This window comes from Nannobrachium achirus, assembly GCF_963921795.1.
Source record: "Nannobrachium achirus genome assembly, chromosome: 9".
Classification (NCBI taxonomy): Eukaryota; Metazoa; Chordata; class Actinopteri; order Myctophiformes; family Myctophidae; genus Nannobrachium; species Nannobrachium achirus.
This window is the reverse complement of record NC_137818.1, coordinates 30785078-30801718: the sequence shown is the minus strand read 5'-3', so window position 1 is coordinate 30801718 and position 16641 is coordinate 30785078. Positions and strand designations below refer to the sequence as shown.

Genomic DNA, 16641 nt, shown 5'->3' with positions numbered 1-16641 from the left:
TGCATTTCGTGACGCACAACATGTTTTGGGTGATGCACAAAAAGCGAACAATAGAGAACGTTATGTAAAAAAAACAGAATCCCAGTAAACAGGTGAGATAAACCGAGAGATGGGGGGGGGGGGGGGGGTGGAGGGACACTCTCACCACTTGCAGCAAAGCCAGGTAGCCGGAGCCCACGTTGTCAAAGTTGATCTTGACATTCTTCCACCTGACCTCGGTAAAGTTTTGAGCTATGAGGGCGAGACACTGGGTCTTGTTGTCCACCACGTCCACTTCAAAGTACTCCTCGGACGTCTCATTGAAACAATAGTAGTACTTGCCCGCAAACATGTTGACCCCCATGATACTGAAAATCAGCCAAAAGATGAGGCACACCAGCAACACATTCATAATGGAAGGGATGGCACCCACCAAGGCGTTGACTACCACCTAGACCAAGGAAGACAGGATATGACACGTGTGAGAACCAGGAAACAAACGCAGTGCAACCAGCTCCCTAACAAACACTGCATACTGCTATGGCATTACACTTAGTGCTAACACATGGTAATCCCATGTCGTTTTGCTAATGCTGTTTCTGCGATGGTGAAATTCACCAGTATAGTTGTTGGCTACTGCCATATTGAGTAGAAAAAACGAGTACAGCTAAAAAGGACCTTTAACTCTGAATTCTACAAATATAAAGGCCCTGTACATACCGGTATGTACACTGGGAGGTTTTACTGTGTATTGAAGTGTGGTACATTAGGAGGTGGAAGAGCTGTATCAGTCCCATTCTAATTAGAGCAGCACTGATGTGACTCTGAGACGCTCTTTGATCTGACGATGCATGCGGATAGAATGGCTTAAGGGATGCTCAAACACACGTTCACTCCTTCACAAACATATGTACACATGCAGACGCATATGCACATGTACACGCGCGTATCACACGCGCATACAGTACGCACACGCATGCACGCACTCATCTAGGTACACCATTATCCTGCAAGATGTTGTTATACGGTACAACTTGTAAGATGTAACTTGAATTCGAGTGTTTGCCATAGCACAATGCAGTGTTCACTCAAGCCACCCCACTCCCCTCACAATCAAAATCCTCCCAGTCTTACAGCCCCTTATATAAACTAATCTAAATCAAACATTGATCATCAACAGTATAACTTATAGGATACCCCCCCCCCCCATCTAAGCTTCCCTAGCCCTCCCATCAGACCTCCCATGAACTCATAACAGCAATAGAAATAAGCTGAGCGCATAGTAGATGGCTCACTAAGGCTGACCAGCAGCTCTCAGGCATACAGCTGGGCATGCATGTCTTTTGCACACTCATTTGTGGAGCCATATTCCCTCCTCGTTGCAGACAGATGGACAGACAGGGAGGAGCGCTACAGCAGGGATTCTCTCAGCGTGTCAAAGACTTTCGCCAACTGATTCAGGTGAAACGCTAAATTCACTCACTGTGCGTGGAAAGGTACAGCATTTCTGGCAGTCGCATGCAATATACCAACAGAAAATGTCTGGGCTGTCCCCAAGGCACGGATCATGAATTTGTAGGAAATATAAAATTGTGTATTTTAAATAATTATCAAAAATAATAACAAACTCCATGTAAAATGCTTTTAATGAAGTAGAGCTGTACAGCATTACGTGTTATGAATGGGTGCGTGCTCTGAACGATCACACCCCAAAAGGGCACTACAATAGTGTTGCTCAAAAGTAAACAGCATTGCCTAATTGATGCTCTGTCGCACGGCCGCATTGCTCACAGCGAATAGCAGATCTACAAGCTCATAAAGCGTTACATTGTGAGCTGTGAGATTGGTAGGTCTGCTATTTTTGGGGCGTGACGCCGCCGTGCAATGAAGTATGAATCTTCTGGGCTTCTGGCAGAACCTCCCACTTCCCTGTCAGGAAATACTCTGCGCTTGCTGAGAGAATGGCTGCTCGCTCTCGCTGAGGTAACTACTTTTTGCCCTCAAAGATTCACAGTGTTTAAAAAAGAAATTGGGCCATGCCATTTGTGGAATGCATTCTCGGAAAGAGGGAAAATGGCTTTCAAAAGTGCATAATGTGCATCGGCAATTAGATAGTACATGCGTGTTACATGGCATTGTTGTGCAATCTCAAGAACTGCTCAAATCAATAAATAAATACATAGAGAAAGTATGAATAGAGAGACATAAAGAGATACTGGCTGAAAAGATGTTTGCTTGTCGGTCTAGAAAAGTGAATCTTATGTTCGTTTATGGGTTCAGTATCTGATACATACAGTATCTTAGGAATTGGTGTCATTTATTGCTCTGACTGTATGTGCAGTATTGGTTTAGATAAGATAATGGAGCGTAGATATCCAAAGGCCTTATACTAACCACTTTGGTCACTAAATAATAGTTGTATAGAAAAAGCATTTCTCATTACGTTTTTTAAGGGTTTGGGTGCAAATAAAAACAAGCTAGTTAAAAACACAGGCACAAGGATGCTAGAGGTCTTTTTTTTTGTTCTTTCTTTCTTTTTTTACAATGCATTATTCAAAACCTAGGAAAGAAGCAGCATAAGAGGAAGAGAGAGCAAAGCACATTGTCAGAGGGGTGCCTGGTGACTCAGCCAATTATTGCACAGACCATGTGCTGTGACAGCGAGGACCAAGGTTCGAATCCGACTCCCGCTCTTGTCTCGCATGGCTCTCCTCTCTCTACCCTTTGTTTACGGTCTCTCTAAAGTCTCCTGTCTAATAAAAAAAAGCATCAAAATACCCCCAAAAATAACTAGTAAGAAAAAAGTACATTTTCAGAACAGCCCGCGATCATTGCATGTTAAGCAGTGCAATGTGTTCAACTGAAGCTGCACAGCTCGCCTTGTAGAGTTGCATTGGCTTCTGCATTCCACTGTGCAAGACAAGTCAAGTCAGCAGGGATGCAAAGGGTTCTCACCATTCTATCACTCCAGAATCTCTTTCATGTGATGTCATCTCTCCATTCAGGTAGTTCCCTATTCATTTATTTATTGTTTTTACCTCAAAGTTCCATTTTCAGTTCAAACAAAATGACAAATCATTCGATGAACATTTAGACATTATAGTAAGAAATTGATACGGGAGGATTACATGTTTCTACTTGAATTACTGGGCCACCCTCATCTCTCTCATACCACATACACCCAATGAACACAGTCATTCATAGGGGCATTTGTATTTCACTGTCACATTCTGTTAAAACAAATGTTCCGTGATTTACCGACCCCAAAAATGACAGTGTTTGTGTGGGTGTTTGTTTGTTTGTTTTTGCTTTTTAATTCTTAGATAAGAAATGAGAGAAATAAATGGAGGAAACCAAATCATTCATTCAAATATGACTAGCTATAGAATGTTGGTGACACATTAATGAGAACATCCATAAAAGCCTATCCAGGGTCTAAAAGCTGATGTCTGCTCATATGCAACGGCATCACATTTTAGTTGCTGGATATCTACTATAGGATGAATCAGATTTAGCTATGAATGGAATTTTAAATGGATGATCAATTGACTGTCTGGATAACTGAGGCGTTTGGCACTCGTCTTCTTCACATGCTGGCCTGTTATTTTTGGGACATGTAGGAAGACATTTTATCTGCCGAAGACAGAACGTGTTGTCCGAACGCTGCAGTTGCTAGTCAACATATGGAACAATGCCTACCCAGACCCAATCCACTAAGACAGTGCCATGTGTTGCCTCCCAGTTTCACTTCTTGTGGGAATGGAAGGCAACAGAAAGCCAGGCCCTGCTGTATGCTCCGTGTGGTGCCATGACATGAGAGCAATAATGCCTTGTTGTGTGAAATGGCAGCCTAGCATATTTCCTAAGCTTCTGCCTCAGGACTATAGAAGAGGAAATGGAGAAAATAAATATTCTAAATGACATATCTGGACTATGTTCAAATAGAGACACATTCCAAAACAAGTACAATGCCACAGTACTTTTGTGTCATATTTAATTTACGTTGCCTGACTGGGCATAGCTGTAGAATGGACTTGTTAGCGGATCACCCAGTGAACCAAAGTTCTGACTCTGGCAGAAGCTTAACAAATATTTTCCTCCCAAACCCACAACAGCGTGAGTCTGTGGATTCTGTCTCAGTCCCTGATGCAAATAGATCCTGGACAAGCAGGACAGAGTGTGCGTGTTTGTGTGTGTGGTGACACTCCAGTGGTCCGGCCCAGCAGAACTGGGTCGAGATGGAGCGAGCAGTGGAGGAGGAGTACGAAGGGCGAGGGGAGGGGGGGGGGGGGGGGCGTTATACAATGCTGCACATAAGGGACTGGAGAGGAGGTGAGGGGACGGTCAGAGGTGACAGGAAGCTTAAACTAGAAGACAAAGCAACCAGTCCAAGGAGAGAGAAAGTGAGTTCAAGTGACATCGGGAAAGAATGATCAAGAGATTTGACCGGGAGAGAGTGAGAGTGTGAGAGAGAGAGAGAGTGAGAGTGTGAGAGAGAGAGAGAGGGAGAGAGAGAGAGAGAGAGAGAGAGAGAGAGAGAGAGGAGAGAGAGAGAGAGAGAGAGAGAGAGAGAGAGAGAGAGAGAGAGAAGGAGAGACTACAGGTGACAACAACCAGGTGCAACCTATCACTACCACCAGTCACAGAGAGGGCCAATCAGAGGTCTGCATAACAAAACAAGATGGTTAAAATTAAATAAGGTTCTGTAAATCACAGAATCTGTAAAATGCAGAATCCTCCTAAAAGCTTTGGTGTGACTGGTGGGGGGGCAGAGGTATGGGCATGCTCCTGTTACCTGGTTCCTACTGGTTGTTCTCTGTGCCAAATGCATTGAGGGATTGAGGGATGGTGTGAGCTGAGGGGAGGGGGGAGGTTTGGAGGTTTGGAGGGGGGGCATGTGGGGGGGTTCAATTTAAAAGCAGTGGTTGAGAATCAGGCCAAATGAGCAGCCAATTTCTGGTTCAAATGCTCAGTGAAATGGCAAGTCTGACTTGGTTAGCATTGACCAATTTTGTATTTACTATATACTTGCAGCCAGTCGAAACAAATAAATCAAGAAGATGATGTAGTTTGACTTTTAAGTGATCTGTTATGTGATGAGGCAGCTTTGTGAAATGTCCTATTTTTCGTGGTTTAATTTTGGTCGTGAACCAAATCAATTCATATTTGGATTCAATTGAAACATATCATATAGGTTGTTGACAGTAATTAGAACTATTTGAACTCAAATCTATCAGCTGCATCATGACTTGTTCTTTAGTTCTAACAAAAGGAATGGAACAGGATTGTACATAGAACGGTGACTTCTGAATTGTAGTTTATTGCCCCCCTTTTTTGTATAAATCCCCCAATATATGATTTTGGAATTTCTGTTCTCTCAGATTGGTTCTTTTGTTCTTTTTTCCTGGTTCAGTTCTAGCATGCTTTATAAACTGTTGAATGGGCATGCGGAAGGATCAGCTGCTTAGCTTTGGATCTTACCCTCATCCCTTCAAAACGCGACAAGGCCCTGAGTGGTCTCAAGGCCCTTAGTGTCCTGAGTGATTTAATGGGCCCTAGATCGGAGTAGCCCAGCGCATTAGCTACAAGGCTGACTATAGACACCTACACAAAAACAGAGAAGCAAAAGAGGTTCCAAACTGTTAGAAGTGAGAATATTCACTAAGGAGAGAGAGATGGCCCTGGCATTGGTGGAGAGTTGCTTAACATACACACATAAATCTATGCATGTATATACATGCATAACATTTCATTTATACATGTGTATACACGGAGAGAGAAGGTCAATGTTTAGTATAGGTTTTATGTGCGTAGTGTTTTAGTAGCAATAGGCCGGAGGGATTGTTTGTCTGTTAATTTAGGGCAGTTGACGAGATGTAAAAAGTCCTTTGTACCTGAAAAGAAATGTGTGGTTTAGAGAGAGAGAAAGAGAGAAAGAGAGGAGAGAAAGACATAAGACTTAAACAGAGGGTAAATTTGGCACAAAATGTGCTACACGATTTAGTACAGATACAAGCGAAGGGACTGGGTGGTTTGCAGGGCGAAGGAGGTAAAGAAGAAGATTAGGAGGGGTAATTGGAGAGGGAGAGGGGAAAGGAGAGGTTATCCTGAAGAAGTTGATAAAAACCCAACAGACTTGAGAGCCTTACCCTTGCCCCTCTAACACTGTCTGTCCGTGTCGCTCTTGGGCTGAGGCATAAAATCCCATACAATTTAAGATAGACAAACTAATGGAACCTAAGAGAAAGAATACAGGTAAACATGTACAAGTGTGTCATTGTCTTTCTTTCTATTTTTTCACAGCAACATACATGTTTAGAATAATTTATAATCAAATAGGAGAGCCACAGTCACATGAACCACACAATACATAAATAGGATGGATGTTAAGGGCAGATCAGCTATTGTTATTAGCACCGGACGGCACTGGAAGGACAGAAATACACAGAGAGTACAGTAGAGTTACACACAGTTCATTAACAATAACACCACACAATAACACCACACAACCTCAAAGAACCGGCGCAAACCCCTTCCCACTTTCTTTCACCAAGTTAGTGGGTGGCAAGGATCTCAAAATATGGTCCGGAGATCCCCAGGGGTCCTTGAGGGGTTGCTCCTCGGCAAAATCCCCTATTTTTTCCCCCGGCAATTCATAAATAGCTGCAAAGGAGGAAATGGGAGAGTGGGTGAGTGACTAGGCTAGAGTGTCAATTACCCAGGAACTGGTCAACAGTCTTGACGATCACCTTGAGAAAGCTAAATGAGGACTTTTCAAGATGGCCTACTAGTGAATATAGGCTCACAAGAATGACAAGTGGCAGATCAGTTATATGAGCTCACAATTTTGATGAGTGTAACATGCTGGAAACCCTAATCTGAGACAGACCTTTCTTATGTTTCTGCAACTGCTGTTTGCTGACTGGAGACTGGCAGGGCAGAGGAAGGGGGAGCACCGGTTCCTTAAGAATAAGGTCAATACCAACAGTGAACACATGTGAAAGCAGCTCCAACAAGCCACCGACACCAACCGCTCAAAACTCACCGCATGAAGAACACAACATCCAAAGCTTACCGGAGTCACGTGGGGGGATTCTAACAGGCAAAATCTTCATTTTCACTGATGCCATCTTCAACATTTACAATTTCACAGCAGCTTTCATTCATTTAATAATGGAGCCAGCAGATCTGACCATAGCTAATGACAGCAGAAAAGGTGCTGCCTCAAATTTGGGCTTCTAACTGTTTACTCTCAAGTCTCAACTTTGTTGTTTTTGTCCAGGATGTCCTGGACATATGGATTTTACTCTATATTTAATCACTTATTGGAACATATTCGGAAATCAACAAGAAGCTGTCATGAACAAATTGGTAGCAAGCTGGGCTACTTAACCTTCCAGGGAGAAAGTCAAATAAAGATTTTGCCTTTATATAACAACAGTACAAGTAGTCTGGGGTCTGGGGTAGTTTTCACCTTTAGCCTGACCCTTTGAAGAGCCCCCCCCCAAAAGGGGTGGCTGTGGTAGTGGTCTCAGTGTCTCAGCATCCATCTCACAGAGCTCTGCAAGGCAAGGCCAGTGACATCTGGGCCTGTGATCCCAGGAGGATGACGGCGGCACAAACCCAAACAGAAACGGAATGGAACTGAAAACCAAAGGAAAAAAGAAAACAAAAAAGAACACAAAAAACAAAACAATGACAGAAATCTAGTGAAAATGAAATGGATGGAGGATGGTTGCCATCAGCCTCACTACACTCCCACATGGCTGTGGATTGACTCTCCAGTAACTCAAGTACAGAAATACTTTATTTATGTCGATATGTAAACAGATAACTAATAGCATAATATAGATAGCACTATAAACAAATATATATTATTTTGCCGAGTCAAAGTCTGATTCATTACTATAATAATTGCAAAAAAGGCTAAACTTCATTCTGTTTAATTACTATTGCTATTACACACTGATGTATTTTCCTGCCAAATGTTAATAATGTATTAATTAACATATGTTTAATTCAACACTTTCTATTTAGTCTGTGTTTATAAAACACCTGCTCCACAGAAGCATGCAGGCCACCAGAAAAATTATTGGATTCGTGAAATCTCAACCCACCGTTTCATTCACTACACAGGCCTGGTTCCAGTATTGTAGTTTAGTGTTTTATAAAAACAGGCTTCATAGAAAAGCGTCCCTATGAATGAGAAACTGGGATACCAGATGAACAACAACAGAAGATGTCTAAAACAGAAATTTAAAAGGGAATGAGGTTCACAGGCAAACAAATGAACATGGCACATACAGCACACAACCCACGCTGAGGGGAGAAAACACAGGTGGGTATAATAATGATGGTGTGTCTCCCTTATGAGCCCACAAACATGGTGTCACCCCACGGCACAGCACAGCACAACAACACCACCCAGACTCATAGAGCACAACGTCGTCTTTCAAAGGGGGCGCTGGTTGTGGACCAAACTTACCGCCAGGCGCCTGTCCCTCCACCACCACCATCATTACTGTCTGAACATCTCAGCACAACATCACCACATTCCCGAGGTTATACTTTCAAGAAGGGGCTGAAACCAGGATTGGGGGAGGAGGGTGGGATACTCTTCATAAAACACATTGACAGCTTGGGAAAACATGGTCACACCGCACTTGTCCCCAGCGTTTGGTTTCACAACACACTTAAAACTTGGGGTGAAGGGGGGGCTCTGAATGGAGGCTGGAGGGTTGGTGTGTGTGAGACAGGGGCAAGGGGTGAGGGGTGATCGCAGTCCTCTCGATTAAATTGGGTCATGGTCAAACGATCATTAATCTTAGCAGGATCAATAGGATGTGATACAAGGATTTCTCTGCGTTAGGGTTAAGCTAAACTCTCAAGACAGATTTTCAATGAAAATCTGTCAGCAGGATCGCTTGTTTAGCTGAATGGAGCTCTCCTAGCAGGCTGGCCCTTGAGCAGGAAGCAAGACAATTAAATAAGCATAAATGGGCACAGCCAACCCTGATATTCAGGCATTGAATTGAGTAAAAACTTTATAAAAATAACGTAAAATATGTTTGAATGGGACTGACTCATTTTAAGACTGCAGTACATCTAGTTTTAAAAGGCATGTTGTAAATGTGAGAGAGCTTAGATGTGGTTACAGTTACAAGCACATTATCCTTAACACATAATAAGAGCAAGGTTATCGTATTCAATGATTATAATTATAATGCAGTACACACCAGTAATTATTATGCATGAAATACTTGCAATCTACATAAATGCATGAATGTTAATATCCGTGCAGTGAGAGGTATTTGTATTATCCATTCGGTGCAATGTGGTTAAGATGCGTTCCAAATTCTAATAAAGGGTCACTTTGGCAGGATCTCATAATGTTATCAACACATTAAGTTCTAGATCAGTGGGGGTCCATTCACAGGTAATGGCCGAGGTGTTGGATACTGCAGAGAGGTGTTAAGTTCAAGGGGAAGACCAGAACACTGGGAAATCCTTTTTCTTTCCAATCACCTGCACAGTAATCGTGTTCATCTAGTGCAATCTAATGTTGCATCAACTGTCAACGATCTGTCTTTACTGTGAAAGTGTTTTCAATAAACTTTCTGGCCCATTGCTGGATATGATAATCTCTCGGAAAATCAAATCAAATGAAAGATAGTTGATAATCATACAATGTAATGTTCAGTGGTGTTTTGGTCGTAGCATGGGGTACCACGTGTGGCCAATTGCACGTAATGTTACGGTGCAAGCTAGAACTTGAAATGAAAAGTACCCTAACACTGGTAAAAACCACGATTACACCACAGTGATCCTTTTAGTAGAATGAACCAGATTATGAGTACGTTCATAACATAACAGAAGGAATAATATCCCTGTTCTGGCCTTCCAAACTTATTTAACACAAGGAGCCGAGCCATACAAAAAGGGAGAGAGGACAAAGGCACATATCAAACATTAGGTCAGAGACACAGCAAGAGGACATCTTTAGACATCAACACATCTTTGACACCATTCAGTCACACTGGAGTATGACTTGAATATGTGTGTAATCAATAAACATGGTTAATGGTTATTGATTGGCTGATTCTAATTTGTGCTGGCATCCATGCCTGAGTAGCAGTGTGTCCAAATTGGAATCAACTCTCCTAGTCCTGTTGTAAACCGCTAGGAACTGGTTCCTATTGGCACACAATGTGAAAAGAGACTACACAATTCCTTGCTTGTGGCACACCAAAGGCTTAGTGTCCATATTCACAAAGAGAGAATAGTCCTTCATATTCAAGCATCTCAGACTGACAAGAAATTAAGTAGAAACGGGGGAGGGTCATTGCTTGATGATGGGTCTGTAAAAGGTGACATGGACATGTGCACAGAGCACACTTGCTACAGAGAGACTAGTAGTAGTCTTGTAAAATACAGTGTTTAGGATTATTAAGTAAAGTGCAGCGTTTTTGTTGCTTGCTGTGAACAGTATGTCTTGTCACCTTTTGCAAGCCTTGAAGCAGTTGTTCATTTTTCTGACCTATGTGACCACTCAAGTCTAACCACACCCAAGGCTAGGGTTGCATAGAACTGCATAGAAGATGCAAATTGTTACATAAATAATATTAAAATATATTTATTATTTTTACAATTGAATACATAGTAAGAAATTGATGTGAAAGGTTTGTGTATTTGCATATTTATTATTTAATTGCAACATGCTGTAGGACAGGCAAGGGTGCCTGTAAAATAAATATATAGTATATTATTTAGTATATATATATATATATATTTAGTATAGTATAAAATATATATAATTTATCACTAAAAGAATCATACCATACCATTCCACTACTACAGGTATATGTGCTTCAAGGATTATAGATTACTGTAGTGTTGCTGTTGTACCAGGGTGTGGTTAAACTGATCACCTCTAAACTACCACACGCACGCACGCACACACGCACACAAGCATACACGCACACGCACACGCACACACACACACACACACACACACACACACACACACACACACACACACACACAAGCATACACACACGCACGATAGAGGACACAGGAGTAGGACTTACATCCACAATAAAGAAGTCGAGCCAGCACCAGGCATTGGTGAAATACTTGACGAAACCGTAGGCCACCCATTTCAGCAACATCTCCAAAATGAAGATGTAGGTGAACACTCTGTCTGCATACTCCAGAATGATACGGATGGTCTTCCTCTGCTCAATGTACACATCCTCGAAGGCCTACGGGGAGACGGGAAGGAAGCTTATGTCAGCTCGGACAAGGAGAGAAAGAAATACAAGGCTTGATGATTCATATTTCAGCTAATAGAAATGTATACAGCCAGGGGCGTCACAAGGGGGGGGGGGGGGGGGGGGGAGTGGGACTGAGTTACTAGGGCCCAAGGTGGAGGGGCCTTAATTATTTTATGCTTTAACTATTGAAAAATAGCAGATACACAAGCTCACAGCACGGCACCGAGTGCCGTGCTGCAAGCTTGTAGATTTTTTAAAAGTCATGAAAATGTGTGCAAATGTTTGAATATATGTATATTTTTAAGCAAACATTTGTGACTAAAATTTTGCTTCTGGGGGGTCCCTGGAACTAAATATTTTGAGATGGGGGTCCGTGGCCAAATACATATCATTTTGGGGGTCCTTCACATGAAACAGTTTGAGCACTAATGACATAGAAACTAGGTAGGATTTGAAATATTCAAAGAAATGTTCACGATCTTTCAAAAATAGCAGATCTACAAGCTCACAGCTGTGAGCTTGTATATCTGCTATTTTTCAATAGTTAAAGTAGTGCTGCAGCTCAATCACAACTGCTCACTAACCATGATTTATTGCATTATAAAATGCCACCCCTTACTTATATTTCAAATATCTCCCACACGTTATCATGGCTACACTATGTGCAGGCCCAGGCTCTTGTTTTAGAAGGATTTGACATGCCTGAGAACATAGCCCTCCTGGCACCAGAAATAGATCCCCCATATGATAGATGGTACGGTCCATTAATCACAAGGTGCTGCACTGATGTTACTGGCCCCTCCCCCTGCCCGCCTGGTTGCTCAGGGCAGTGGTTCTCAAAGTGGGGTCCGGGGACCCCCAGGGGTCCTTGCGGGGATTCCAGGGGGTTCCCAGCAAAATGAAGAACAGTTGAACCATTTGAGGACAGTATGCACAAAATGGGAAGGTCAGGTTGAAAGTGGTTGATTTCACTATAATTTCACCAGCTAGAAGGTAATCCAAAGAGAGAATGTAGGCTACTGTGTAAGAATAACCATTCAGATCATAGATGTCTCTCTCCCCACCTACAGTAGAACAGTTGCAGAATCCTGTACATCTAATCCAAGAACTAAGATCTTCTCTTATGGGCGTCCCTCGCACGAAATCTATTCAAATGGGGAGTTAATATACGTATCAAATTGATGGTCCTTGACATGAGAATGTTTGAGAGCCACTGGCTTAGAGAGAGACCAACTGATGACATTGCAGAGCACCTTCTTTCATTTTCTACAACATTACAGACACATATATGTGTTCCATAATCTAGACCAGGGGTCTTCAACAGGGGGTCCAGGACACCTAGGGGGTCATCAGAGTTACTACAGGGGGTCCTCCAAATCTTTGTGCGATAGAAACTTTTTTCTCCTTTTTTACAGTATATTAACCACTTGAACCCTAGTGTCCATATTCTGAGAACTTTCGCCAAAAATAGCGAGGCGTTGCGAGCTTGTAGATCGGCTATTTTTGGCAAAGAGGTTTGGTGTAGAGGGGAAAGGGGGCAGACCAAGTACAGAGTGAAAGGTCAAGTTTATTAAGTATTGACGGTTCAAGTGGTTAAATATCTGAAAACACAAATTGACATGAATCCAAAATACACTGATGATCTGTCAAATGATGAAATGATCTGTCAAATGATGAAACTATATGGAATCTATGAACAGGTTGTGGGGGTCCCTGCTTCATCTCTCTCTCAACTAAGGGGTCCTTGGCCTGAAAACGTTGACCCCTGATCTAGACAATACGATGAAGTGACACAGGAACGATGGTGTGCGATGGACATGCGTGGGACTGTAATCCACAACGTCGCCATGACATCACGCTCTGACATCACTGTGATGTCAGGGAAACCACACTAACAGAATCCATTTTATGACCATATATGGAAATCCCTGATGTCATCAATATTAAGCCCATATCTGTGAATGCCAATATATATATACATGTCAGTCTAACCTATGGACTATACATGTCAGTCTAACCAGTCTGGTTGGTTCTACAGACAGAAATCTCCATAGATGGGCATAAACGGGATTCTGTTAGTGTGGTTCCCCTAACAGGACTTCATATGGGAATGCCCATACAGTATATGGAGGCCACATCGGCCACATACAATCCCTTTTATGTCCATATATGGAGATCCCTGTCTGTAGAAACAGCCACACTGGTTAGACTGATGTATAGTCTATAGGTTAGAAAAGCGACCTCGAGTCTTACTAGTGTATAGTACACTGTACCGTTAACGAGTACAGTATTGTACTGTGATTCTATTTTTCTTGCCGCTGCTGCTTGCTGTTGACTTTCCATTCGCAGATTAGTTACATTCTATCTTATCTCATGTTAAATCTTATTTTTATCTTCACTGATTTTTATTTTTATCTTCACTGATTTTTAACCACGATCATCTTGTTCCATTATGAGGAAAACGTACAAATCTGACATATCTGACATCCCAACGCATTCTGGGAAAACGTGAAGACACAACATTATTAGTGAGAGGTTGTCTGCCAGATGTTCACAGGAGGGGGTTTAACCCATTTAGACTGGGAATGCATTATTAAGCATTATTTTGTGCTTTAACTATCTAACTATTTAACTAATGTCAGTGGTGCTCAATCTTTTTCATGTGAAGGACCTCCAAAATGATATGTATTTGGCCACGGACCACCATCTCAAAATATTTAGTTCCAGTGACCCCCCCGAAGCAAAATTTGAGTAACAAATGTTCGCTTAAAAAATACATACATTCAAAGATTTGCACACATTTTCACGACTTTTTTCAGCAGATCTACAACAGATCTACAAGCTTGCAGCGTGGCACTCGGTGCCGTGCTGTGAGCTTGTATGTCTGCTTGTATATCCACCTTGGGCCCTAGTAACTCAGTTCCACTTTCCCCCGCCTTGTGGCGCCCATGCTTACCAGGGCACCGCTACTGAGGAGAATCATGAAGATGATGAGGGTCTCAAACCAGTTGTGCTCCACGATCAGGTAGCTGGTCTTTCTCAGCCACCACCAGTGCTTCCCCCAGCCGTGTGTAATGGGAACATCACAGCATTTGTACTTAGCCACGCAAGCTGAAAACACACAGAAAGACATTCAAAATTTCATTTGCTTTTGTGTGTGTGTGTGTGTGTGTGTGTGTGTGTGTGTGTGTGTGTGTGTGTGTGTGTGTGTGTGTGTGTGTGTGTGTGTGTGTGTGTGTGTGTGTGTGTGTGTGTGTGTGTGTGTGTGAATGTTGTGTGTGACTGGGATAATAAAGGTATCTATCTATCTATCTATCTATGTACTGTAGCTTAATACAAAATACCACGTGTACCAGTATATCCCATAGCATGTACTCTATACCAGTAATACAGTATATAACCATGACTAAATTGCCCTTCACCCTGCAACCCTATGACTTCCTGCCGGGCCCTTGGGGAATACAGAGCTATGGAGTGTGGCTAATAGAGGCGATAGGATCAGTGCTCTCACCATCTGTCCAACAGGCTTCTGGGTCCAAGTATTCCTCCACCGTCTCCACAACCACCTCTTCAACAACATCTGGCTTGATGTCTATGGTGCTGCCCTCCGACGAGCTGGTCTCATCCAGCTGGAGAGAGTCACATATGCACAACACATATGTCACATAATGCATGCATATGTATATTGAGTGTGTGTGTGTGTGTGTGTGTGTGTGTGTGTGTGTGCGTGCGTGCGTGCGTGCGTGCGTGCGTGCGTGCGTGCGTGCGTGCGTGCGTGCGTGTGAAAACTAACCGACTTTCACACGTTAAATTAACACTGAGAATGTTATAGGAGATAGGAGATGTATATAGGATTCATAAATGCTTCACATAGTTGATTGTACAGCCACTGGATTAAAATAAATAGTATATACTTAATACAATAGTATTGCTAGGAACACAAAATAGATTATACTAAGGTATACCACAATTATATTGAATATAGCTGAAGCTCAGGTTTCAATGTAGTTTAAGATTATAGGAAACAACTACCGGTAAATAAATATGTGTAGGAGCAATTACATGGCACATTCATAATATTCCATACTTGTAGACAATTTAGACTGTCTAATCTTTCTGGAAAAACCAGAGCGGAATTTGATCCACAAGCTTTTACGATATTGACATGAAAGCTGTAACAATCCTTTATCGTTAACACATCATCCACATGGACATTATAGAAATGGTGAGATCAAATGGCAGACCATCTGCTCTGAGAGAGTCTTAAATGCATTTAGTAAAAAGACACTGGTCAGCGGAAATCAGCATCATCCCACACAGCTCCAGACGTTTTAGAGTAATGGGAGAGTGTTTTGTGCCTCGTTGTAGACCACCACACCCATGGTATTACTGTCCAGGGAGAAGCAACCACATGGCAACACGGGAGTTGGACAGTACAACAATAGCAACAGCACACAGACTGAATCCTGTATTAATGCCTATGAATTTGCAACAATACCTAGATTTACTACATACTAAATACAAATAGCTAGGATTGGCTAAAGTCCATTAAATATATATATATATATATTTATATATATATATATATATATATATATTTTTTTTTTTTCTTCTTTTTTTTTTTCGTTTCATCCCAGTGCACACACTATATACTTTTTTTGAATTTCCTTCCATTCATTATCTATCCTACTATCCAACACAGTGTACATATCAATTATATAACGCAAAAATGGACTCTCAAAGTTAAACTAATCCTGTGTATCAGGATGTGGTCAATTCCACCCCTTCTCACTGACCTCTTTACTGTTTTCGTTCTCTGACTCGCTGCTGAAGTCTTCTGTGTTGAGGTTCTCAAAGTCAGACTCCCCCACGGCTATGGGCACGCACACAGTCAGGTTGGGGTTGTGTATGAAGGACATGTGGTCTTCATCGATCATGTACCGGCCCGCGCTGCTGCCAAAGCCAGTGCCGTTTTTTATGTAGTCCAGGTCTCGGTTGATGTCCACACCAGAGTGGTTGGGGATGCACATGAGCTTCTTGTCGTACATGTCGTCCAGGGGCTTCTGCTCATCCTCCCCGGGTGGCTTCTTAGCCAGGCTGGCTATAAAGGCCTTGAACCAAGCGATGCCCTTCTTGATGCGCATGACAGAGATCTGAAGGTTGTTGGGCTCGCCGTCATCATCCGTTGCTGCCAGGTTGTCAGCGCTGAACGAGCTCAGCAGCAAGGCAAGGAAGAGGTTCAACACCTTTTACAGGGAGGATGGCACAGAATGCAGAGAAAACCAAATAAGCGCAGTTGACGAAACAGAAATCTGAGATTGTTTGCCAATTGTCACATGAGATTTCTGCCCATATACTGTACAGTAGCCTTTGTCCCCACAAGACTGCT

The 16641-nt window shown here is 42.4% G+C and overlaps 1 protein-coding gene across 5 annotated transcripts in view; it reads right to left on the bottom strand.

Moving 5' to 3' along the window:
- scn8aa (sodium channel, voltage gated, type VIII, alpha subunit a) overlaps positions 1 to 16641 on the bottom strand; it is a gene marked incomplete at both ends in the record, with an annotated part of 54453 nt that overhangs the window by 2872 nt on the left and 34940 nt on the right. For all 5 annotated transcript variants that reach the window (XM_080732449.1, XM_080732450.1, XM_080732452.1 and 2 more), the window contains 6 exons: positions 146 to 430; positions 5461 to 5583; positions 11067 to 11240; positions 14209 to 14363; positions 14764 to 14881; positions 16049 to 16498. In XM_080732449.1, coding sequence (XP_080588575.1) covers positions 146 to 430; positions 5461 to 5583; positions 11067 to 11240; positions 14209 to 14363; positions 14764 to 14881; positions 16049 to 16498 — 1305 coding nt within the window. The remainder of the gene's footprint in view (positions 1 to 145; positions 431 to 5460; positions 5584 to 11066; positions 11241 to 14208; positions 14364 to 14763; positions 14882 to 16048; positions 16499 to 16641) is intronic.